Source organism: Ochotona curzoniae, unplaced genomic scaffold (genome assembly GCF_017591425.1).
Source record: "Ochotona curzoniae isolate NIBS_2020 unplaced genomic scaffold, NIBS_Ocur_1.0 contig_1014, whole genome shotgun sequence".
In the NCBI taxonomy this organism is placed as follows: Eukaryota; Metazoa; Chordata; class Mammalia; order Lagomorpha; family Ochotonidae; genus Ochotona; species Ochotona curzoniae.
In genome coordinates, this window is record NW_024464920.1 from 3,094,659 (window position 1) to 3,120,457 (window position 25,799).

At 52.4% G+C, this 25,799-nt stretch overlaps 1 protein-coding gene across 5 annotated transcripts in view; it reads left to right on the forward strand.

The window, feature by feature from the left end:
• SCN8A (sodium voltage-gated channel alpha subunit 8) overlaps nt 1–22,806 on the forward strand; it is a 107,452-nt gene extending 84,646 nt beyond the window's left edge. For 3 of the 5 annotated variants that reach the window (XM_040988750.1, XM_040988737.1, XM_040988744.1), the window contains exons 20-26: nt 5,542–5,664; nt 11,060–11,344; nt 13,231–13,284; nt 13,716–13,853; nt 14,740–14,844; nt 16,648–16,918; nt 21,659–22,806. In XM_040988750.1, coding sequence (XP_040844684.1) covers nt 5,542–5,664; nt 11,060–11,344; nt 13,231–13,284; nt 13,716–13,853; nt 14,740–14,844; nt 16,648–16,918; nt 21,659–22,806 — 2,124 coding nt within the window. The remainder of the gene's footprint in view (nt 1–5,541; nt 5,665–11,059; nt 11,345–13,230; nt 13,285–13,715; nt 13,854–14,739; nt 14,845–16,647; nt 16,919–21,658) is intronic. The other 2 variants (XM_040988761.1, XM_040988755.1) reach the window with 1 other exon arrangement.
• The last annotated feature ends 2,993 nt before the right edge of the window (nt 22,807–25,799 follow it).

Consider the following 25,799-nt stretch of genomic DNA (forward strand, 5'->3'; position numbering starts at 1 on the left):
GGGCCCGTGGGAGCAAGGCCTGGTGGAGAACTCCTGCCCCCAAGGAGGGCTGAGAAAGCAGAGCACGCGGGGGCTGGGATGGTGCCTTTGGGAACACAGTTCCCATGGTCCGTACGGCAAGTACCTGGAGGGTACTTGAGGACGCAGGACAGTCTGGCTCAGGTGACAGGAGCCTGGCACCCTAAATGATTCCCTTCCTGACACCTCATCCATGATGGGTGACTTCCTCACTCTCTCCTACCTGCATCCTTCCCAAAGATGTCACCCCATGCTCTTAAAGTGAACCAGCACTCCCTTCCACAACTGTTGACTGCACCTTGAAGCTGACAACCCTCTAGTCCCCACAGACAGATGGACAGATAGATAGACTGCCACCACCCTGAGTCTCCAGGGGCTAAGGCCGAGGTCCTGAGAACTGAAGTGCGGCTGTACCAGTCCTCTGTCTAGGGGTAGGTGAGGCATCGTAGTCCTCTCTTCTTGGTAATCTTCTGGACCACCTAGGGTCAGGTAGAGGCCTGTGGATGCCTCTCATCTCCTACACCTTCCACAATCAGACAGGTGTGGAGGGGTTTCCAGTGTTCATGGAGGGGTGAGCATCTAGCTGAGTAGTTAAAACACTGGATCAAAGGCCCGGGATAAACTCCAGGCTCCAACCCTGTGCACCCTGTTAGCACAGACCCTAGGGGGCAGTGGTGCTGGCACTGGGTCCCTGCTGTCCCCATAGGAGATCTGGGTCCAGTTCCTCACTCCCAGCTTCAGTCTGGGCCAGCCCTAGCTGCAGTTTGGGGAATGAACTTGCAGATGGAAGATCAATCTCTCTCCATCTCTCACTCCCTCCCCTACTCCTCTGTCTCTCTTTCTCCCTCCTTCTGTATCAGTTATTTTAAATTTGTGCAAGGTTCAGAAAAGAGCACATTATGAAAAAACTGCATGGATTTCAAAAATTCCCATACCAAAATAAGTTTGATCTTTTTTTTTAAGATTTTTTTTGTTTGTTTGTTTTGTTGCAAAGTCAGATATACAGAGAGAGGAGGAGAGACAGAGAGGAAGATCTTTCATCTGATGATTCACTCCCCAAGTGAGTGCAACGGCCGGTGCTGCGCCAATCCAAAGCCAGGAGCCAGGAGTTCTTCCAGGTCTCCCACATGGGTGCAGGGACCCAAAGGTTTGAGCTGTCCTCGACTGCTTTCCCAGGCCACAAGCAGGAAGCTAGATGGGAAGTGGAGCTGTCAGGATTAGAATCGGCGCCCATATGGGATCCCAGCGCATTCAAGGCGAGGACTTTAGCTGCTAGGCCACGCTGCTGGGCCCTAATCATTTTTTTTTTTAAGATTTGTTCATTCTTATTGGGAGGAAAGATTTACAGAGAGGAGAAGAGACAGAGAGGGAAAAATCTTCCATCCGTTGGTTCACTCTCCAGAGCTGAGCCAACCTGAAGCCAGAAACCAGGCTTCTTCTGGGTCTCCCATGTGGGTGCAGAATCCCAAGGCTTTGGACCGACCTCCACTGCCTTCCTGGATGGGAAGTGGAGCAGCCAGGCCATGAACCAGCGCCCATATGGGATGCTGGTGCTCACAGGCAGATTAGCCAGTTGAATCACAGCTACAGCCCCATAAGTTTATCTTGTTCACTTGCTTAGCCCGAGCCAAGATGGTGCCAACTGCTTTTAAGCAGTCAGGCTGGGCTGTGTACCGACCCCCATCCTACCAGCCAAAAGCACCTAGTGGAGTGGAGGTTCCCCCTTTGCATGCCTAGCCCCAGCCAAGATGACACTGGCTGCTTCCACAAGCTTATCTTTTAATTCCATTTTCTGTGTACCTTTTGAGGTCTCCTTGCACTCCCACCAGCACACCCCGACTGCTCTAGGGAAGCTGTGGTCTGGAACAAAGCTCCCCCACCCCAGCTTTCCCTCCACTGCTTCCCCTAATCTGAGCCACCTCCAGGTTTGAGGATATTGGCCAGGGAGCGCACTTGCCTCTGGTACCCATAGAGGCAGCCAAAAGCTTTCTTAGTCTTTCACATTCCCGTTCGTTCAGCAAATGCTTTGGGTTGCATCTTAACCTGGTGAAAAGGAGGCGAGAGCATAAGAGAGCATTGCTGTAACACTGGCTCCCGAGGACCCTCTGAGCCAAATGAAATGCAATGCTCTGTCTAGACTTGGCCCTGAGATGACCAGGAGTCGTGGTGGAGGAGGGGACAGACAGGCTTGGTCCCAGCGCCTGAGGATCACGCAAAAGCTCCCAGGCCACTTGGGACTGCTTTAGGCCTGGGGTAGTGCAGTAGTCTTGAAACCACATGGCCCTTCCGGCCACTTCCGCCAGCTGTGTATCCACAGCGCCTCCTGTTAGGCATCGTGGGGAGTGCAGGAGGATACAGGGAGCAAAGATGAGACAAAGCCCAGCAAGCTCAGTGGGGACACCCTCAGTCTGTCACGTTGACTTCACCAGAGTCACTCCTTGTGCAGTATGGATGGAGAATTAAGGCTCAGACCAGCACCCGGCTCGTCTGAACCACGGCAGCTTTAGCTGTCCATCTCGGGCGCATGTGGCTGCTGCACATTTAGGTGCTAGCGCAATGCCATCTCAGAGCCTCCACCCCTTGTCTCATCCCCAGGTGTCGTGGTGTCTCTGTCTGTCCTCCATCTCCCGCTTGCTTCCCTAACGGGTTGTCGTTCGTCCTTTTTGCCCTTTCAAGCTACCGAGAGTCCTGGGGAGATAACCCAGGCACCGTCCAGACGTGGCTTCTTTCACTTGACACGCCGAAAGCCTGGGTGGAGAACAGCACTTTTCCTTTTGCTTAGGTCCGCACTCTGGAGAGCGTGTGCTGTGCCGCCAGTCTGATTCCTTCTCCTGGGGATGTGGTAGCCATCACGCACAAGCTTTGTTCCAGGAAAGGGAGCTTCGTGGGACTACACACCCCATCCTGAATTCCAACGCCCCGATAGCCTTCTCTGTTGGAAAAATGTCCCGTCATTCTGAAAAAGCCACCCAGTGTCTCTGCCTCCCTTTTTGTGCCTGCAGCCGGGTGGACTCGCTGACATGTCACTGTGTTAAGGTTTGCCTCTTGGCTTCAGGTTTCCTTTGAGCAATGTTCTGCTCATCTCCAGAAGAGTTTAACATGGAGACTCAGAGGATGACAAGAGAGCCCTCACCCGCTAAAACGTGCCCCAGATAAGACCCTCACTGATGTGCCTTGGGCCATCCTGGCCAGCCTGGTGGGCGGAGTGGGCAGGGTCCCTGGGAGCCACATGGAGAACCAGCCAGTCCGTGCCTCCTCCCTGCTTCTCCGTGTTTGGTGTCAGATAGTCCAGTCTGCTGGTGGGACCTAGCTGAGTTGGGGGGTGGGGGGTATCTTTCCCTCGTTCATTTCCAAGGATGGAGCTGCCACAGGGAGCTGCTACAGAGGGTAACTCAGGCTCAGGTGTACCTGCAAAAGCCTCCATACGAATTTAGCAGCTTCTGGTTGTTTGGGACTAAGAGTTGGTTGCACCTGACATCCGTGTCCATGTTTAGCTGTCACACCGGGCTGAATGGGAGTAGTGGTCGGTGCTGATGCAGAGAGTGCTGTGGAGGCCCTTGTTTGGCGTGTAGAATGACCTCAGACCATCTTTGGAGGATGTAGGCAGCCTAACGGGGCTGGGACTGGTTCCAGATTTGCTTTGGATTCTGCCCATCAGGGGCATTATTAGTTCAAGCTTGGGTCAAGGTTCATACAGCTTAACCTTAAAGCCTGCTCATCCCTAACTCTCGACGAGGTGGCTGACTTGCCACTTCTTCTGCCCCTTGCCAGCCTTGCCACCTAGTTATAAATATCTTCATTAAAAAAAAAAAAGATAAAAGGTGTCAAAGCTACAGAAGCAAAAAATTAGAGCCCTGAGAGACAAAAGGCATCTGAAATATTCCTTTCAATTTGCCTCCAGATGACATCCATTTCAGCAGATTAGATCTACAACCCTACTTCCCAGGGGAGGGAAGATGAGCCCCACGCATGAGATCCCTCCAGGGTATTCGTGCTACAATATGGGAAGGAGACTGCTCTGAGACCCCCAGAGCCAGACAGTGTAGGACTTAGTCAGCCAAAGGCACAAGTGTCTTCCAGGCTAGGCAACCCTGCAGAACTCCATGTCTGCCTAGGGTCAGGTTCAGGTTAGTGTGCCAGGGTCACAGGCCGCTGCTCTGTCAGCCCTGGTAGAACAAGGTAAGTTGGTCTTGGCAAGAGCTGGGAAGCCCTTGACCATGAGCCCAGGGAAGCCCAGATGTCTCTGCCTGGATGTCAGCACAGCCAGCTGCACATGATCACCCAGACTGTGTCCCTTTAGGGGCTGGCAATGTGGAACTTTCATCTTGGCTCTAGAAGAGACAGATTCTGTTCATATGAATTTCCTCCTCATCTATAAAATAGTGGGGTGGGGGGAGGAAGAAACTCCTGCAGGAATTCTTCCAGCTGTTTTGTCTAACATTTGCTTGAAAGGCAGAACCACAGGGAGATCTTCCATCAGCTGGTTCACCTCCCAAAAGCCCACGGTAGCTGGGGCTGAGCCAAGCTGAAGCCAGGAGTTCAGAACTTGCCTGGGTCTCCTGCACAGGTGGCAGATAGCCAGGTCTTCCCAGTATGCCCACGTTGGGAAGCAGCGTCATCACAAGTGGTAGCTTAACCCACTGCCCGCATACCTTCCCTGCTTCTGGTCGTGATTCCAACAACACGAGTTATGTAGAGTTATCCAGGAACCGACAGAGCCGAGGCCAGTTCTGTGGGAAGAAAGTTCTAGAGGGAAGGAATGGGAACTGTCGGGAAATGTCTGCCGTTCAGTTGTCCAGACGCACCCATGTTCTATGCTCCCAAGATGGGGATGAATTTTAGGGTTCCAAGGAAACGACTTGGGGGAGCTCGCAGGGAGCCAGAAACGGGCTCGCTCGGTGCTGCTGCTCCTGAGAGCTGCAGTGGCTCATCCAGGATGTCTTGTCAGCTGGAAGTGAGAGAGCGAGTGAGCAAGCACTTGCTCCTGTCTGTCAGCAGGCCAAGTGTGTGAGTGAGCTGAGGAGGGGCCGCTGGCGTGGAGCACGCGTATTTACCCGTATTCTTTTCCATAGGTGCCATTAAATTTGTCTGGCTTAATTTAATGGGAACTCCTGGGACCCCGCAGACTGTAAAGGGCGAGGGTAAGGCTCTTGTCATCTCTCAGGCTCCTCTCCTTCCAGTGGAACTTCCTCATTCTCTCCCTCCCCCCTCGGCCTCCTCCCTGTGTGTTCTACCGCCTCCTCCTCGCGATTGCCTCCTCCCCCCTTCGTGTTTTCTCTTCGGCCTCTCTCAACCACCTTGCCTTCCAGGTCGTTTGAGTCCAGTTGAAGTAGACAGCTGGTGTCACACCCACCTCCTTTACCTGGGCTGGGTGGGGTGGGTGGGCCGATCTGTATCGTCAGTGCTAGGGGCTTTATGCTAACACTCTGGAACCTCTGTTTTCTTGTTCTTTCCTTTTTGTTGTTGTTGTTCGTTTTTCTTTTTTTTTTTTTTTTTTCTTCTTCTTCTTCTGTTTCCGTGTAGGTCTCTTTAGTCAGCCTTATAGCTAATGCCCTGGGCTACTCGGAACTAGGTGCCATAAAGTCCCTTAGGACCCTAAGAGCTTTGAGGCCTTTAAGAGCCTTATCACGATTTGAAGGGATGAGGGTAAGCTACCAAGAGCAGCTGATCCTTCTGCATGCCACTGGAAGCTGTGTCAGCATGCTAGAACTGATCACATGGTGGAGAAACCATCCCGAGCCCGCCCAACTGTGTGACGCAGCTGCTGAGCCGAGCCTGCCCTCTCCGCCCTGCACCTGCCCCGGGCCCGGGGCGCAGGGGCGTTGCCTTAAAGCTGCCTCATCACATTAAGATCGGCCCCACCCCCGACAACATGCCATCGTCTCAGATCGCGTGAACATCGGCTCTTCCCATGTGGCCTGGCTTACCTGTAGTGTTCGGGGCGGCTTTCTGGGCTGTTGATCTACTAGGGAGAATCACCAGGTGCAAAGAAGGGGAATTGTATCCCACAGACCCACGCAAAAGCACAGGTTGCAGGCAGGGAGAGCGGCGTCAGCCAGGCGGGGGACCGTGGCCTCACAGTCACCGAGACAGCAGCTGAGCAGGGGCGTCCTAGGGTGCTGGCCGGCCTTGCAAGTGGGGACGGAGCAGAATTTGGCACAGTCCCGGGAGAAGAAATGGCGTTTTCTTTCTACTCTGATTCCTCTTATTGCACCTTGTTGTTCTCAGCCCAGTCCCACGAGGACTGGCAGCCTCTTGTCTGGTAGCAAAGCTTCTTCCTCACCCTTCCCCTCCTCCGCCCACGCTCTCAAGTCCCCTAGCCCAACACTAACAAAGCACCAACCAAGGCCCACGCTAGACCAGCGACTCTCAGCCAGATTCCCAAAGCCAAACAATACAAGGCGCCACCTGGGACAGCAGTGCCTGCTCGGGTGCCTTTCTCGCCTCTTTTGGTTTCAGTGCTTGTGTGTGTGTGTGTGTGCGCGCACGGGCAGCTGCGTGTGCACACGCACATACCACACAGTCGATTTCCTAAAATGAAATTGCACCACCAGCCATGCTGGTCACCTTTGTCCTACGGTCATCCAGAAGGCCTGTCATTTACTTTAAGGAGACCCAGAAAGCTCATGGCAGCCCACACGTGGAATGCATGCAGGAGAGCAAACCAGAGGACATGTCATTGGAAACGCACACATCTCAGGAGTGTGAGCACAAATGTGATCCTGTGCAAGTCGCCCACACGAGGCGGGACTGAGCGGACACACTGCCTACCAGGACCGTGCCGCTGCCCTCGCCAGCCTCGGGTCCACGACGGCTGCACCAGCACAGAGACTTGGCCTCGTTGCAGTTTGTTCGAGACCCTGTTTCCTCTGTAGCGCAGTCACAGTCTGGCTTAGCAGGCGTAAGCAGGAAGGACAGTTCCATGGCAGGAGAAATCCATGTTTTTAATTTTCAGCGGGCACCAACCTGGACTTTCTGAGGCTTTTCTCCCGCGAACAAGAGAGGTTTCAGAGTGTGTGCTGTAAGGCCTTGTTAGGCTCGGGCTAATTTCAGGGGCAGGGCACAGGTGCAGATGGCTACGGTGGGGATGAGAAGGGGGTTAAAGTGCTCTGCCCTGCCCAGCTATCAGCAGCAGCACGCCTTTTTTCAGAAAGAGTGAAAGTGTTCACGGAGCCTACTAGTCGTGTAAGAGCCGACTGAAAGCTTGTTGGAGACTGAATGTTTGTGGTATTATAGCTAAACTCCACAGCCTGGGACCCCCTCCCACCCTGCCCCGCACACATCCTCACACTGGTCCTGGGACTCCTTAGTGGAGACCGGCCATACCTGCAGAAAGCCCCCAGCAGTGCCCAACCCAGCCTCTGACCTCACGGCTCTGTCTGGATGCCCATTCATGCCCGCCATGGCTGTGACAGGTATGGGCCTCACCGTCCACTTGGTGCCTCTTGGCACCCAGGAAGCTGTCAGGGTAATCCTGATCCAGGACCCGATCTGTTGACAGCTCACCCGCTGGCTTTCACGAGAGCTGAGGAGCCCAGAGATCCAAAGTGGATACAATGACAGGCCCAGAAAATTCTGTTTGAGAAACACTAGGGAAAACCCCTTGTTTTATTTGAAAAAAAAAAAAAAAACATCTACATCAAGGGGTTTTCCCCCAGCCACAGAAAATATGAGAGCCCTTTGCAAAAATTTGTGCAAAATGCATACAATGAAAACTGCACATATTTTTCCAAAAACAGCTGGGGCACCAAAAGAAACTTTTACTCCTATTTTCCACAAGCTCCTTGAATTCTCCTCATAATATTGGCAAGGACACGTCTGAACCCAAAGCTATGATTTAAAACCAAGCATCTCAGGAAGGGAAGCTCTGGGACGGGGGTGGGGGTGTATGTGCGGGAAGGGAAGAGACGGAGGGTGTCAGCCATCAGCCTTGACACTGGCTGAGCCCTAGCCGGGCACAGAGGGCTCTGGGGTCCCATTGCTGGCCTGCAGCCTCCCAGCCCTCCTGTGGAAGAGTGACTGCAAGAAGGAAAGACTGCATTTGACCCAGTGACAAGCCAAGGGTCAGGTAGATCCGTGTTATTTCCACATGATTGTGATCGTAGGGGCACGGGTTTTGCATTATTGGGGTTCTTCCGTCTGCCAGCACTTGAGAGGTTGCCCTTAGAAAAACTTAAATAATGAGAGCTCTTCAGGAACTGAACACCGTCCATGCCGATGGCCTCAACTGTCCCTGTGCTGCTCCGATCTTATAGGCTCAGACGTTCACTCGAGAGAGAGCCTTTGACCCCCAGCCTGTCCTGGGCCGCTGACTTCCGTCTCCTCCTCTCTCCTTCCTCAAACCAAAGACCAGAACATTGAAAACACTCCCGCTCCTGACAAAGGAACACTTAATGTAGTTCTTTGCTTTTCTCTCCTCCATAGTAATCTTCATTCAGAGATTTTGTTTTGTTTTGCTGTGCTGGTTCAGTTGTTGAGAATCCATCATAGTGATGCTATGAGATCTGCATGCGTTTTTGTTGTTTGTCAGTACACAGCTGTCCATGAACACAGCCATGTTCCCTCTGCCAGATACTCGAAGCTGTCTGACCGATCTTACCACGCTTGACGAGCAATACCCTAGGCGTTAGAGGGCAAACCCGCCTGAAGAATTAGTATCCATTAGCGTTTTCTCATGGATGAAATGAGATTTGTATCAATTGCTAGGTATAAACTTCCACTGGGCAAGGGGTGGGGGGGAGTCACTTTTTAAAACTTGCTAGAACCCAACTTTGAGTTGTTTTTCTAGACTAGCTCCCAACAGTAATGGATTTTCTGCAGTCATTAAAGGCAACGTGGGAGAGCAAGTTTCTTAGTTTCTTGCCCTTTGGTTCCTAAGTCACAGCGAAAGGACAGGCGTGTGGAGGACTGTTCATTTCCACTTTAACCTGCGAGGATTGCTGCTTAGCAGCTCACGTCCTCAGCAAAGAAGAATTACTAGTGACTTTCAGCCACTCTCTATGGCTTTCTTCATAAAAGTAAGATAAGAAGCTTGTTCTTTGGGTATGACTGATAGAACTTTTGTTCCTTACCAAACACACTGGATTTTATCGTTTTCTCTGTTGCCTCAGAGAACGAGGCCCGGCCACACCTTTGTGCATCTGGACGTCCCAGTAGATCATTCTGCCAGCCGTCCGACGCCCCTCCTGTGCTGTGACCTTCTTCCCATATCTCACTGGATGCGTAGGCCCTAGTGGACTCGGGGCCTTCTCGGAGAGGTTCAAGGCCATTATGTTGAAGGCTTCTCTGAGTAGGTGTAGGTTCTGATTCAGGTTTCACCTCTCGGGGCCTGTCTCCTACCTTTCGCTGGCCTACTGCAAGGCCATTGCTATGTCGCAAAGCTCAGTGACATTGCTGTCCCTTAGATCTGAGCGTTGGCCTCTTCCCATAACCTCCTCTCTGATTGTTTGAGAAGTGATTCTCCCACATAGGGATCGGCCTCTTGCCCATTCGTTTTACTCGCGTTCCTTTTCGGTGTTCCCACCAAAGGAAGAGCAGCAGCAGAATGAGGAGGGAAATCCTGCCATCCGATGACCGGACGGATGTGGTCATCTGAGTAAATCCATACGCATTGCGCTCTCCACAGTCATGTCGAGGATTTTCCAAATGTCACCTATTGTGGCTCTGCCTGCTCCAAGTGGTCACCATATCACCAAGTCATGAGCATTTTAGATTAAGGACAGAGCTATCTGGTCTAGAAGAGGTTTATTGGTCCAAGAATTAAGAAATAACTGCCTTGCACTCCATACATGAGTTGAAGAAACAGAGAACAGATGTTCCCATCTAGAAAGGAGGATCCTGAGCAGACTATTGCGGCCTTTTTTTTTTAAATGTAGGATGGACGAAGGAGCTCTTAGCCATGCCTTGTGATGAGTAACAATGAAGTCCAAGGCGAAAACAGTGCAGGGAAAACTAATCCACGCAGGCCCATACGTGAGCCCGGATCTGCCCCCTGGCGGTGATGCACAGCGTGACCGTCCCACCTTTGCATTTTTCCGATGGGCAAGCCATGTCCCCGCCCTGGCCCTGCTCCTGCCCTGGAGTGCCGACACAGGGATGCGTTGATGCTTGTTATCGCCTCTGAACAAAACTGTAGGAGAAAAGACTCATTTCTGCTTACCCACTGTCTACACTCTGTTAACCTTCCTGGATCCTGGAAAAAGGAAGAAACACGCTCTTTGCAGATCAGGGTAACCTTTCTGGGCATATCCTACTTAAGATGAGTAGGGAATCAGGGCAGAAATGAGAGCCAGCCCTGTCCCCCATCCCACCCCATGAAATGTTATCCATGGAATGCGCAGACACACTTCAGGATTTCCCTAAAGCAGGGGCTCCTCTTAGATGCAGCAAGTCAGAAAATAAACTACCTTGAGTGGAAAAAGCACATCTGTTTGCATTTTGTTTTACACTGTTTGGTAGAGGGAATATTGCTTCTTTTTTGTTTGTTTGTTTTTAATTTTTCTTGAGCCTGCAAAATGTGCATGCTCAGCTATTGCCTGAAATAAGATAAGTGCAATTGCCTGGTCTTACAAGAGATGTTACGTGCCATCAACTGCCTCTCCACCGGTCTCGGAGGGCAGCGCTGTGTGGTTTGAACAAACCTACCTTGTTTTTCAGAGGGGGAATGTCTATTGAAAGGCAGCCCAGGAGCGTGGAACTGCTCACGTTTTGGCCACAGGGAGCGTATTTTCTGAGTTGAGGAGAAAGGAACTGAAATGTAAGCGGTACTTGTTTCAGTCCCAAGTTGGTGCCTGGGATTGAAGAGCAAAGGCGATCGGCCTGAGTTACAATAAAGATGGTATTTGTGAAAATTCCTCCAAATACAGACATCTTGGCTCCTGTTTGCAGTTCCATGCGATTAATCTCATCCCAAAGGGAACCTAGATGTTTTCATAGCGCCACAAGCCACACAAATGCCTTTCCCCTCCTGAAAACCAAAAGAAGCATGCCTGCCCCCCCCCCAGCCCCTCCAGACACTCAGCAGCCTCCCCTTCCAACGCAGGTGGTGGTGAATGCCTTGGTGGGCGCCATCCCCTCCATCATGAATGTGCTGCTGGTGTGTCTCATCTTCTGGCTGATTTTCAGCATCATGGGAGTTAACCTGTTTGCGGGAAAGTACCACTACTGCTTCAACGAGACCTCCGAGATCCGCTTCGAAATTGAGATTGTCAACAACAAAACCGAGTGTGAGAAACTCATGGAGGGGAACAACACGGAGATCAGATGGAAGAATGTGAAAATCAATTTTGACAATGTCGGGGCAGGCTACCTGGCTCTGCTTCAAGTGGTAAGGAAAACGCACCCCCCCACCTCCAGCCTTGCTCACCACAGCTTGGCGGGAGCCAGGGTGTTCCCTGGGCTGGAATCAAGGAGGAAGCCGCATGCAAAGGCTTCTCTGGCCCCCCACACCTCCAAGGTTTCCCCCGGAAGGGAACCTCACACTGTGCTCAGAAACAAAATGGGGGGCAGCCAAAGATGAAGAGATCACCTTATCTCCCCGGGCCTGAGTGCATGGCTGAAGAGGCAGGGCAGGGGAAACCACGAGAATTTAAATGCACAGACAAAAGTGATGATAATTTTGGTTAAGAACCAGTCCCCTTGCCTGACAGCTGTGGTGCAGCTCCGTCCATGCCCTGGGGGAAAGCTCCAATGGGTCCTGTCGATCATTCTCTTTTGCCTAATTTCATTTTATCCCTTATTACTTGATTGTCTTTTGTCGTTGAGGGGGCGGGGCACATCTGACAAACCATTCCATGTAGCAAAAACTCACCATTGACTCAGTTACAGATTGGAGTCATACTCTACTGATTGGATAAAGAACTCTGGTCAAACCCCTCAGCCTCTCTCTGTTCCTTCATCCGAAGTGTAGATAGTAAGGGCTCACTTGGTGGTTAACAGGATTGGTGATTTTTGAATTTCTGCACACAATGCCCACCCCATGGGAAGGATGGGTGGTAACTGCTGTTGTGTATTTTCAATGCAGTTGTTGCCAGGCTTTCATCGTGCACTTGTTGAGAATATTGGAAGTATTCATGCAGGTGAAGCTCTCGCCCTAACAGTGCACACATAGGAAGCAGGCACCCATCGTGAGCTGGCAATAAAAGAATAAGTGGAATGAGCAGAAATTTTTCTTACTCCTAAGCTCTGTTGCTTGTGTTCGCCCCCAGATCAAGAAATGACACCCACACATTAAATTGAGGCAACTCCAGGAAACAAATGCACATCAACCAGCCAGTCAGATCCTGGGGTTCCCCAAGTCACCCCCCCCCCCACAATGCCAGCCAAACACGACAGGCTTGGTAGTGCCAAGGCCTTCCCTTGAGTAAAGTTTCCCACACCCTGGAAGGTTGTAGATTCCAGTGGAGTCACTAAAATATGGAGAATGTGGATCTGCTGAGCCATGATTGCTGGCAGAACCAGGCAACCCTCAGCTCAGATGCAGCTCAGGTGGCCAGCATCTTGGCGCTTGAGCTTGCCCTGGAGTGGACAAAGGAGCAGAAAGGAAAGGGGCCTGTGGAGAACAAAGCCAGCATGGCCATTCTGCAGCCTGCATTCTTGTGCATTAGTCAGGGAGGTGCTCCCGCCCTGTTGGCCCAGGACAAGCAAGCAAGACTCTCCAGAACCCCCGGTGCCTAATTAGCATTTTGGAAGAGGCTTCTCAGTGGTAGGTAGCATTCCTTCAGTAGGTCCTTGCTGTTTGCTCATAAATATGCATTTGCTATAGCCTTCTGCGGCACCTGTTAAAGGCCTTTTCTAACAGTGTTAAACCAGTCACCACTGTTTCTTGTTATTCTCAGGGACTTTCTTGGGTACAAGAGTACCCAAACCAGTCCATGGAAAAGTGGTTGCAGAGTTTATGTTCATGCAAGAACAGTTAAAGAAATCCGTGCATAGGTGGGTTTTTATTTCCCCCCATACTGCACACTCTGAGTGAACATTTTGAAGGCATCTCTTAGGCGTGGGTTTCAGTGGTCTTTTTGCACCAAAATTGAACTTACCTCTTTAATTCCATTTTCCACCAAGTTTGTGGAGTCCCCTTGTGTTAAGCAGCAGAAGATTCTGTGTCCGTGGGAGGAGGCTGTTACTGAACGGCAGCCTGGCCTTTAGGATCCTGGCCCAGGCTGCTACCCACCTGCTTCCAGGCACAGGCTCATGACTCCCTCTGTTTGCCAGGCAACCTTCAAAGGCTGGATGGACATCATGTATGCAGCCGTGGACTCCCGCAAGGTAAGGGAGCAGCAGTGGTCCCGGGGCGCAGCGGGAGGGAGGGGTGCAGGTGGCAGGGAAGAGTCACCATTGTGTCGCAACCATCTGTGACTTTGCGGATCGCGGATCATTCTCCTCCTCCCGGTAAGTCATCTCTCTCTCACTCTGACGTTTGGCTCCAGGTGTTTGGACTGTTGAGTAGCACTTGGCCCCAGGGGAGCCATCTGCTCTCCTGCTTGGAAAAAAGTGTGGCTCCCAGCACACAGCGCCTCCCCTCCCGCTTGCCTCCACGGTCACGCAGGACAGGACCTGCCAGTGTGGAGGGACCTCTAGGGCTCCCTCCCAACCCTCAGCTCAGATGCGGCTCAGGTGGCCAGCATCTTGGTGCTTGACCTTGGCTCTGGTCCCCAAGCCAGGAGCTGACTCTGTCCTTTTCTCCTGCCCCTTGACAGCCTGATGAGCAGCCTAAATATGAGGATAACATCTACATGTACATCTACTTTGTCATCTTCATCATCTTCGGCTCCTTCTTCACCCTGAACCTGTTCATTGGTGTCATCATCGATAACTTCAATCAACAAAAGAAAAAGATAGGTCTCCTCCCCTCCTTGCCAGTGGTTGGGGGTCTAGCCAGGTGGCAGGCACTCTGCCCGCCTCTCTAAAGAACAAAAGTCCCTCCTTCTCTCTTTCCACTAGCTGCACGGCGCCTCAGTGTCTCAGTGGTCCTTATGGAACATGAGCCCCTACCAGCTCATTCTGTTTGGGGCTGGATGGGGTGGCTTGCCACACTAACCGATGGTCTTTTATTCTTGAGGCCGGGTTACCAGTTTGGGAGGGAAGCCGGGCGATCCCTCTGGCGGCAGGGTGAGGGAGCCGGAGAAGGAAGCTGATAAATGGCCACAGTGTGCGGCAAGGAAGGGCTAGACTGAAAGCCAGACACATGGCCCCCTGCACCATCCAGACTTGAGAGCTCACCCTTGGAAAAATTCCCCTCCTTATTTAGCCCAAAGTTCCCAAAGCCAAAAGATGACCCTGAATCTAGTCCTTCCCTGTAAATGCTAAGAAGCCCTCCAATGGCCTTCTTGCTCCAGAGCCTCTCCAGTTGGAAGTTGGCTATGATGAATGAGCCATTGACCAGATGTAAATGTCTTCTTCTTGAGACTTTTTAAAAATTTTGATCAAGAAAGCGAGGCAGAAATCTGGAGTGAGACTCTGAGATGTGACTGGCTCTGAAGTCCACACTTGCCAGGCAATCTGTAATGGGGCCAACGCTTGGCCAGTCTCCCAAAGCCCGTGCTGCCCACCAAGGCAGGGATCTTATGGAAGCAGGATACATGATGCCAGGTCGGCCTCACGCTGGGACAGCTTTTAGCTAAACCAACCACGGAAGAGGAGGACGGACTGGTCCCCGTGTTCCTTTAAGCACCTCCAGAGAGCCACTTGTAATTGCGTCTCCCCTTGTCTTCCCTCCTTTACTTTGGAGGTCAGGACATCTTCATGACGGAGGAACAGAAGAAGTACTACAACGCCATGAAGAAGCTGGGCTCCAAGAAGCCCCAGAAGCCCATCCCCCGCCCACTGGTGAGTGCACTAGGCAGGCCGAGGGCAGAGCCAGACACCTGTGGCCAAATAGAGGCACCACTGGGCATCCTGTAAGGAAAGGAGAGGTGAGCAACAGACTGCTGGTGCCTGCTACTCCTCCTCCAGAGAAGCAGGGGTTACAGCCTGGGGTGGCTCCCACGCTGCTTCGTGCGTGACCCATCCTGCAGAGCCCACTCCCGGGAGAGGCAGACAGAAAGTAACAATGGACTTGAAAAATGAAAGGCAATCTCTGGCGTCCGTCCCTCCTCAGCAAGTGAGTCTTCTGGCTGTTTGTGGACACAAGGGAGCCAAGTAGAATGCCCTGATTTCCTCTCCTGAAGCAGCCTCCAGACGGCACAGGCCTTGGCTGGGACTCAGTGTTGGCTTTCCCAAGTTCTTCCCCAGGTATCCCCCTTCTCAGATCCTTGCATCACCTCTGCACCTGCTGAGCATAAGTGGCCCTGGTGCTGCAGGACGGGTACAAACCACTGCATCAAAATCATCAGAAAAACCAGCTAAGCCCAAGGCAGCGGGCATGTGTCAGAAAGAAGTCGGGAGTCTCAAACGCTGGATGTGTACTTTGCATTTTGCGATAGAAATGGGACTAAAGCAAGAGGGAAAGGACACGGATGTTTAAACCGATGTCCAATCCTTTGCCTGTGAGGGGTGTGTTTTCTTCCACTGAAGTCAGTGGTTCACAGGGCAGGTTTTGTAGCCCAGCAGATTAAGCCGGGCTGGGGACTCCCACATCCCATTGTCTGAGTACCAGGTTGAATCCTAGCTACTCCACTTCTGATTCAGCTTCCTGCTAACGCACCCTGAGAGCCAGCAGTGATGCCTCAAATAGTTGTGCACCTGCCAACCAGGCAGGAGAGCCGCATAGAGTTCCTAGCTCCTGCTGTTGGTCCGGCCCAGCCCCACTTTTGGCAAGCATGTGGGGGTGGGTGCTTGTTCTTTTTCTCTTTCTGCTCTCTGCTCTTTCTTTCTCTGCCTCTTTCAATCTCTGGTAAATAAATAAGTCCTTAAAAATAACCTTAGTATAGTAAAGAAGCAGTAATTAAAAATTGATCAACATTTTGCTCAGCAAATATCCACTGAACATCTATGAATCTTTTGTGATTAGCAAAATATAGAAATGTTGCCTTGTAGCTTGCGGTATAAGGGAAGGCAGAGAGGAAGTAAGTAAACAGTTACCATAGATTGTGGGATGTCCTGGGGGCCATGGCCAAGCACAGAGGCCGCAGGGTGGGCCTGCTTCAGCCTGGCCCCTCACCTCCTCTGGAAGCCGACGGGATGGCAGCTGGGTGCCACCAGGTGACAAGTGATGTTGTGTGCTTGGAGGAAGCATCAGCAGGGCTTTTTTGGAGCAGGTGCAAGGCAAGGGAGAAGCAGCAGCCAAGGATAAGCCTTGGCTTTCCAGCTCCAGAGCCTGGAGGAATAAGTGAAATCTGGAGAAGAGGGAGAGGTGGTGCAGTAGTGATGGCTCAAGTATGGGAGGAAAAAGTAGGGATTTGGCATTTGGTCCAAGGAAGCGGCTAGAGTGGGCACAGGTGCAGGAGTGTGGTATAGCAGTAGGAGCGAGGGCTCTCCCAGCATCAGTCTGGGAATGAAGAGTGAGGTTGGCCGTAAAAGGGGCACCCCACCTTGATGGTGGGGGGACGGTCAGAGACACCAGGGGCAGGGGCTGGGTGGAGCCAGGTGGATGGGGTCTCCCAGAGAGAAGAAGCCAGCTGGCCACCAGGGGCAGGGCCCCACCTGGAAGAGACTGCCTGAGTCCCGTTGTCTCGCCCTCCTCCCCTCCAGAACAAGATCCAGGGCATTGTGTTCGACTTTGTGACGCAGCAAGCTTTTGACATTGTCATCATGATGCTCATCTGCCTTAACATGGTGACGATGATGGTGGAGACGGACACACAGAGCAAGCAGATGGAGAACATCCTCTACTGGATCAACCTGGTCTTCGTCATCTTCTTCACCTGCGAGTGTGTGCTCAAGATGTTCGCCCTGAGGCACTACTACTTCACCATCGGCTGGAACATCTTCGACTTCGTGGTGGTCATCCTGTCCATTGTGGGTGAGTGGGCGGGGTGCACGGAGGGTCTTGTGTCACATGACCTGGGACACATGTGCAGCCCCCGCTTCTTCTGGATGGCCACTGCAGTGAGTTGATGCTGGGTAGAAACTGCGTGGCTAGGTGGGGTGGGCGGGGGAGGAAAAAAAAAAAGGAGAGAAAGTATCGAGTTAGATCTTAACAAAATCCATCTGGAAGCTTCTTGTGATCGTTTTGCTGCTGCACTGCTGAGAGAAGCATTTATGTGCTGGGATCGGACAGCGGGCTGGGACAGTCTGTGCCTGGATGACCTCATTTGGGCCCCAGGAAAACCCCGGAAGCAGTTGTCCATTTGCATGGTCCTTGTGGAGTGGTTCAAGGTCACTCAGCCAGGAGGCGGCAGAAGCAGAGCTTGAGCAGGCCCCAAAGTGACCTGCGCTTTGCTCGGTGACCACGTGTATTTTGCTTTGGCCTAAAGCAAGGCAAGAGAGATCCTGGCAGGTGGGGCAAGTCATGCTACCGAGGGTTCCCTCCCTGTAAGGCATCTTGAGACATGCAGGTAGAACCGCTTGAGAACCCAGGCAAGTCAGTGCCAGGGGCCCTGTTGGCCTGACTGGGCTGAACAAGGTAGCATCTCTGAGTCCTGAAGGTGGCTGGCTTCCCCTGGCCCAACTCTTTGTCTGTGCAGAAGTGTGTGGACCTCTGTTGAAATCCCCTTGGGGAACATGGCACCTTCATTCCCCTTTGGAGGGTTCCCAGGGCACACAGACCCTGGGAAGCTCTTGGAGCCCCCACAGGAGGATCCAGTGTGACTTGGGCATTCCTTCCTGCCTGGTTGGACCACAGCACCCTTCTCCCAATGCAAGAAATGCTGTGGGCATGCTTGCATGGCATGTACCTACCAAATGCCAGCTGCTACACTGAGCACCTTCAGCTCCCACCACCCAACTGGCACCCCTCTAAAGGTCACGAGGGGTGAGGCACCAGGGGACCACCAGTTGGTGTCACAGCAAGTAGGCAGCCAGGGCCCAGCCCACATCCTGGCCTCTGGGGTCCACTCCCAGTGCCCCACAGAACACGTGCCAGGCGACACAACCCTGGCCCACTGCTGGGGAGCTTTTCCTCTTGTCCACTGTTGAGTGGCATAGAAGTTCCACAGATCACATCACACCCCAGGCCTTCCATGGGCTTCTCAGGCAAATAGGGGCAATGAGTGAGAGCTAATAACTGGAAATTTACTCAAACACCATTGATTTGTTAGGAATGATCTTTTTTCCTTAAGGTTTATTTTCTTGGGGCCGCCCTGTGGCACCTCAGTAAAGGTACCACCTGCAGTGCTGGTATCCCACAGGGGCTCCAGTTTCTGTTTCAGTTGCTCCACTTCTGACCCAGCTCCCCGCTGAATGGCCTGGGAAAGCAACAGAGGGGCAGCAGAGAGCGTCCCAAGTGTTTGAGATCCTGCACCTACATGAAAGACCTGGAAGAGGCTCCTGGCTCCTGGCTTCAGATTGGTTCAGCTGTAGCCATTGTGGCCACTAGGGGAGTAAACTAACAGATGGAGATCTCTGTGTCTCTCTGCATTCTAACTCTCTATCTTTAAAAAAGATTTGTTTAATTTATTTGAAAGGCAAAGCTACAGTTTCAAGCCACTAATTTACTCCCCAAATGGCCATAACAGTGGGAGCTGGCCCACGCTGAAGGCAGGAGCCAGGAGCTTCTTTCAAGTTTCCCATGTGGGTGCAGGGGCCCAAGCACTGGGCCTGTCCTCTGCTGCTTTCCCAGGCCATTCAGCAGGGAGCTGGATCAGAAGTGGGGCAACTGAGACACAAAGTGGCACCCCTATGGGATGCTCGCGTTGCAGGTGCCCACATTATCCATTCTATCACAACCCCAACCACGTACCTTTCATCCCAGTTGGAAAGCAGACAGGCAGAACTCTCCCAACTGCTGGCTCACTCCGCAGTTGCCCACAACAGCCAGGCTGGGCCAAGCCATAGCCAGCAGCGTGGCGCTCCAGCTGGGTCTCCTGTAGGGGCAGCAGAGGCTCAGCTGCTTAAGCTGTGCCCAGTCCTCCCACCCATGATATGCATTACAAGCAGGAAGAGCCGGGACTCGAACAGGCTCTCTGCTATGAGCAACTCAAGCAGCAGCTTCAGTACCACATCAAACATGTACCGCTCTTTAGGAGTTAAGTTAGGTAAAACTCTTCTGGAGTCACTCAGAGTGTCCCTTGCAGCGGTGTTCCCATGGCCTGGATTGCTGTCTGTCCCATTTCTGTGGTAAACAAATGTGTTCTGCCTTGCCCATCATCTTCCCTCTGCAGCAAGTATGGCTTATGCATCCCTCATCCTAAGATGCTAAATCTAAAATGCTGCGAAACCTAAATCAAGCAGGAAACTTCACCTCATGTGACAGGTCACAGTCCACACACCTGCACACTCAAAGTGCTGTGAAAATGGCCTTTGTGACCATGTGTGCGTGTGAGACAAACAGAACCTCATGTCTACACTGGGGCCCTTACATCTCATTATATATATGCAAATATTCCAAAATTCACATCCCAAAACCCATCTTGTCCTGAGTATTTTGGATAAGGGATGGCTCAGCTTGGGCGAACTCCTGATACACGGGTGTCACCTGATCCCTGGTGGGCACTGAGCGTGACTTCACCGAGGAATCAGAAGAAGGCAGCTGAGAAGTCATCTTAGGTCCTGCTGGGACAGAGATTTTTCGAGAAACTCAAATATCCCCGTGGGTCTCCAGCTCCTGAAGAGGCTGCAAGAGGTTGTTTGGCTCACTTCCTGGATTTCTGCACCCTGTCCTCTTCTGAAAATTGACCATTTCCAGGCTTTAAAACCTCCAAGGAGGAGGCCCAGAGTGATGGCTCAGTTGGCTAATCCCTCCCCTGTAAGTGCCAGCATCCTGTATGGGTACCGGTTCATGTCCTGACTGTTCCCATCCAGTTCCCTGCTTGTGGCCTGGGAAAGCTGTTGAGGATGGCCCAAAACCTTGGGACCCTGCATCCATATGGGAGACCTGGAAGAAGTTCCTGGCTCCTGGCTTCAGGTCAGCTCAGCTTTGGCCATTGTGGCCACTTGGGGAGTGAATCAACAGGAAAAAAGATCTTTCTATAAATCTGCCTTTCCAGTAAAGAAAAAGAAAGAAAAAGAAAAGGAGTTAACAACAAAACCCCTGCAGGTGGTGGCAGGCACTGTGCTGTGGCATCCCAGTGTGGGAGTACTGGTTCATGTTCTCTTTCAACTTAGAATGCTCCTGGGATGCGGCAGGGGAGAGGGGGGTACCTGGTCCCTGGCACCCATGTGGGAGATGTGCCTGGAGCTCCTGCACCTGCTGCAGGAGGGCCTGCATCCTGCTGTTGTGGCCATTGAGGGGTGACCCAAAGGATGGAAGGTCAAACTTCTCTCTCTTTCTCTGTTGCTCTCTCAAGTAAATAAATATGATTAAATTTAACAAAAATTCTATTTAAATAGAGGAATTCAGTAGCCTTTTATTTGTGAATTCTTATGGATGAAAGACTGCCTTAGTTAGACTTCAGTCTCTCGTGTTTGTGGAAGCCTCGTGGCTAGTCAGGGCCTGGACAGCAAGAGAAAATACTGATGCCTTCCTCTGCCCCAGGTTCTCCTCTGCTGTTCCTGCTAGGTCTCCTTAGCATCACAGCTTCTCTGTGGGTTTTTTTTTTTTAAAGATTTGTTTATTTTTATTTGAAAGAGTTGCAGCGTGAGAAGGCAAGAGAGAGGTCTGCCATCCACTGGTTGATTCCCCCAGGTGGATGCTGCAGTCAGAGTTGGGAGCCAGCAGCTTCTTCTGGATCTTCCCACGTGGGTGTCAAGGCCCATGCACTTTGGCCGCCCTCCACTCCTTCTCCAGGCGCAGAGCAGGGAGCTGCATGGGAAGGAGAGCCTCCAGGACTTGAACCTGTGCCCACATGGGAGAGGCCTAACGTGCTGTGCCCCAGCACTTATCTGCAACTTCAGACAGCAGCCTGGGAGAGGTTGGGCGTAGATAGGGATGACACAATTTTCTCCCCCACTTTTGTGAAGAAGTCCATCTAGAACTAAAAGGATAGATAGTTGGGGGGCGGGGGTTGGCGTTGTGGCATAGAGGTTAAGCCATCGCTGGCATCACCTTCTAGATTCCCAATATTGGTGTGCCAGCTTGAGTCTTGGCAGCTCTGCTTCTGATCCAACACCCTGTTAGGTACCCAGATGAAGCAGAGGATGGCCACACACGTGGGCCCCTGCAGTCATGTGGGATACCCAGGTGGAATTCCTGGCTTCCGGCTTCAGTGTGACCCATCCTTGACTGTGATGGGTAGTGAACCTGTGGGTGCAAGATCCTTCTCTCTTCTCTCTCCCTTCCCGCTTCTCTCTGTTGTCCTTCAGCCTCTCAAATGAACAGAAATCTTTAAAACCAGATACAGTATCATTTCCCAGATGTACCGGGATGCTCTCTCTTGCTCAGGGGCTCATGCTGTGAACTAGAGAGATGGCTCTAGAGCGACACGCATGTTAGAGCCCCAGATGCCCTGGGATGGACAGGGAGGAAGCAGGCGTGGATAGCTGTTTGCCTCCCTGGAACCTGCAGGCCAGGCACAGCTTTCAATGTTTCATGGAAATGAACCACTGCCCAGCAAGGCGCTGACTCTGCAAAACCCTTTGAACTGCACAGAGAGCAGGTTAAAAACAAAATAGCAAAAGGGCCTCTCCGAGCTCAGTAACCCAGCTTCCTGTGTTCCCCCCTTAGGAATGTTCCTGGCGGACATCATCGAAAAGTACTTTGTTTCTCCCACCCTCTTCCGAGTCATCCGGTTGGCCCGAATCGGGCGCATCTTGCGTCTGATCAAGGGCGCCAAGGGAATCCGCACTCTGCTCTTTGCCTTAATGATGTCCTTGCCGGCCCTGTTCAACATCGGCCTCCTGCTCTTCCTGGTCATGTTCATCTTCTCCATCTTCGGCATGTCCAACTTCGCCTACGTGAAGCACGAGGCCGGCATCGACGACATGTTCAACTTCGAGACGTTCGGCAACAGTATGATCTGCCTGTTTCAGATCACCACGTCGGCCGGCTGGGACGGCCTGCTGCTGCCCATCCTCAACCGGCCGCCCGACTGCAACCTGGAGAAGGAGCACCCGGGCAGCGGCTTCAAGGGGGACTGCGGGAACCCGTCCGTGGGCATCTTCTTCTTCGTGAGCTACATCATCATCTCCTTCCTCATCGTGGTCAACATGTACATCGCCATCATCCTGGAGAACTTCAGCGTGGCCACGGAGGAGAGCGCCGACCCCCTGAGCGAGGACGACTTCGAGACCTTCTACGAGATCTGGGAGAAGTTCGACCCCGACGCCACGCAGTTCATCGAGTACTGTAAGCTGGCGGACTTCGCCGACGCGCTGGAGCACCCGCTGCGGGTGCCCAAGCCCAACACCATCGAGCTCATCGCCATGGACCTGCCCATGGTGAGCGGGGACCGCATCCACTGCCTGGACATTCTCTTCGCCTTCACCAAGCGGGTCCTGGGGGACAGTGGGGAGCTGGACATCCTGAGGCAGCAGATGGAGGAACGGTTCGTGGCGTCCAACCCTTCCAAAGTGTCTTACGAGCCCATCACGACCACGCTGCGGCGCAAGCAGGAGGAGGTGTCGGCCGTGGTCCTGCAGCGCGCCTACCGCGGACACCTGGCACGGCGGGGCTTCATCTACAAAAAGACGGCTTCCAACAAGCTGGAGAACGGAGGCCCGCAGCGGGAGAAGAAGGAGAGCACGCCCTCCACGGCCTCGCTCCCGTCCTACGACAGCGTGACCAAACCCGAGAAGGAGAAGCAGCAGCGGGCCGAGGAAGGCAGGAGGGAAAGAGCCAAAAGACAGAAAGAGGTCCGGGAGTCCAAATGTTAGGGCGGCCCGAGGAGCCGCCACGCCACGCCACGCCACGCCACGCAGATGTAATACTTGCAAGTGAACGATTGTTTACAGACTTCCTGCAACTCTGTCAACTCAGAACAGCTGTGGGGACACTGACCCGAAGAAGACCTATGCCAAATGTAGTCTGCTTTCCATGTCACACGGTTGCATCTCGAGCAGTGACCTGCCAAGGGGCAAAGGACCCTGCTCCCTGGACTCAAAGGTTTCTTTTTTTTTTTTTTCTAACTTGCTTGGGCAGGTGGTTACTGCATGTCCCACATCAGTCAATGCAACTTAGGACAAAACTAACAGGATACAAAAACACACACGACAGAGGAGAGACTGCCAAGACCGGCAGCGTTTCCACTGCAGCCAAATGGATATATATTTTTTTTCCATTCTGTCGATTCTTGGAAACAGAAAAGCATCACTTGAAAAGTTTGTTCATGCAAACTACCTTTGCATTCTCACCTTAGTTAAGCTAAAGCGGCACAAAGAAAACACACACACACACACACACCACAGACAACACGCAGTCATTTGCCTTCAGCCCACATCATATAATTGTTAGTTTATTTGACACAGAGCGTATCTTCTCCACATGGGCGTTGCGTGCTTTGGAGATGGGTGGGGGTGAACAGTCCCCTTCCTTCACACCGAGGAAGGCTTGCTCAGGCCAATTCCAAAACATCGTGCCCGTTCCATGCGTAGAAACGATTTGCATGATGGCATGCCGTGATCAGAAGTCATGCATGACATGCATACGCCACAGGACACTTCCTCTCGTATCTCCCCTCCCCCCACCCGGCCACACACAGGATCAGCCTTCAGACTGGTCCCAGCCCTGCGCGGCTCACTCTCTTTGGAGAAAACTTGGGAAGAGGTCCACACCAGCCAAGGTTCCGGATGAGTTCGTGGAGGTCTCTTCATACACAGTTTCCGGGTAGGAAAAACATAACCCAAACAACCGACCGCCACCGCTGCCACCGCCACCGCCAAAACCGCCAACAGAAACAAGCAGATGGATCCGTTGCGTGTGTACATTTAACAGACGCCTCTGAACCTACAGCCATCGTTGCCCAGCCCGCGAGATGAACTCAGCAGTGCTGCTCTGCGTCCAGTTCCCCGGGGAGACTTGTACTATTAACCGTCACTGTAAAACCAAATCCTAGGGCTTAACAAACATTTCATTTGTATCTTGCAATATTTTCCGATGATTGTTTACCCTTCATCCTGGAGAACTGACACTCACTTGAGGTGCCAGTGCTATCAGAGTAGCATGTGGTCTCTAGTGGGGGCCAGCTGGGGAACCAAGAAGGACCTTGCCACTGGCGGCGGGGGTGCAGGGAACTGGGGGTGAGTTCTGATGTGCCCGCTTCGTTCACTCTCCTGTCTTCCTGCATTGTGGCCTTGTCCCAGGGCAGGAGGGGCCTCGAGTTGCCCATAGAGATGGAACAGACCCTCTCTCGCTCAGGCAGAGGGCTTGTCCCAAGCTCCTACCTGCCTGCTTCCTTCCTGCATTCCTTCTGCACCTGTTCCTTGAAGGCGGGGGGGGGGAGGGCAGGCAGCGGCACTGGGAAGGAGCAGAGAAGGAATCAAGCCCACCTGGTCTCTCCACCACACTGTTTCCTGGAAAAGCAACCCTTTAGAATACCCTCCCCCTCCCCCTCCTCCACGCCAGCGCACGCCCTTCAGGCCAGTTCTACTCCAGCCTTAGCGACCTGCCATTTGTCACTGGGGGTGGCTTCTGGGCAGTGGGCAGCATCCGCGCTTGCATTCCATCTCGTGCTGTGTTTAGCCTACCCCCCTCCCGGGGCGGGATGGGAGTCAGGGTGGAGGGGGATGTCCCCATTCAGTGACTTAACGCCAAAGACAGCACCTGTCAGCAAGTAGACACCGAGAATGGGGAGAGAGAGAGAGAGAGGGAGAGACTTGAGCATGGGAACCAACTCCAAGTTCTTCCAGGGCCCTCCCCCAGAGGGGAGCAGTGCACCCAGCCCGTCCTGGGACACACGGATCTACCCTGTATCAAGCATGTTGGGTGTCATCCCGCAGTCCACCTGGCTAGTTTTGTATAGAACCAACCACCGGAAGCAGAGCTGCCACCCCTGTCGCAGAGCTGTCACTGGTCCGAGCCGGCTGCCATGACTTCTGCAGAGTTTTTGTACTGCACCCGACACCAGATTGGGAAGGGCATCTCTTTGCCATAACCCTGCTAACTGCTAGGATGAATGTATAGCAAACCTGTACAGGCTCTTACTGTAAACAGCACAAAACACACACACACACACACAAAAGCAGAAGCTGACATGTGGTAATTCTTTTTAAAAGAACTATAAATACTGTAATATATCATTTTATTTTATTGGCATGCTTTTTTTTTGTAAATACCAATTACTAACTTATTAAATAGGAAATGGCTTCTGGCTTATGCCACTGTCATGTTTATTTTTATTTTTTTATACTTTTCTTTCTTCTTAGATGCTGTCCGCCAATGTACATCCCCAAACCAAACAGACAAAAAAAAATTTTTTTTATTGCTAATGATCTTTTCCAAAACGACAATATATATACATATATATATATATATTTTTGTTCCAATGTGCAATAAATTCTAACCACTTCTATGCAAGATCTGGCTAAACTCAATCATTGTCTCAGATGGGTGAGACAGGCCCTGCGGTCGGGTCCTGCTGGATGTGCACTGGGCCTGTCTGGATGCCCTGGAACCTCCGCACGGGATTCTTTGGAGGCCTGCCTGCCCCTCCCCGGTCCTAAGCACACCCGCTGCCTTTTTCCCCAATATCTCCTGGGCCTGGCGCACAGACTCCCCTCCCAGCCAGCTTCCTGGGCAAGAAGCCACCCTGCCTGCCTCCACACCACCCCCCCACACACACACCACACCTCCACACCTCGCCTCACTTTTCTTTCTGCCTACTATCACCCCTCCCCAACTCGCCCCCCCACACTCACCCATCCCACTCTGC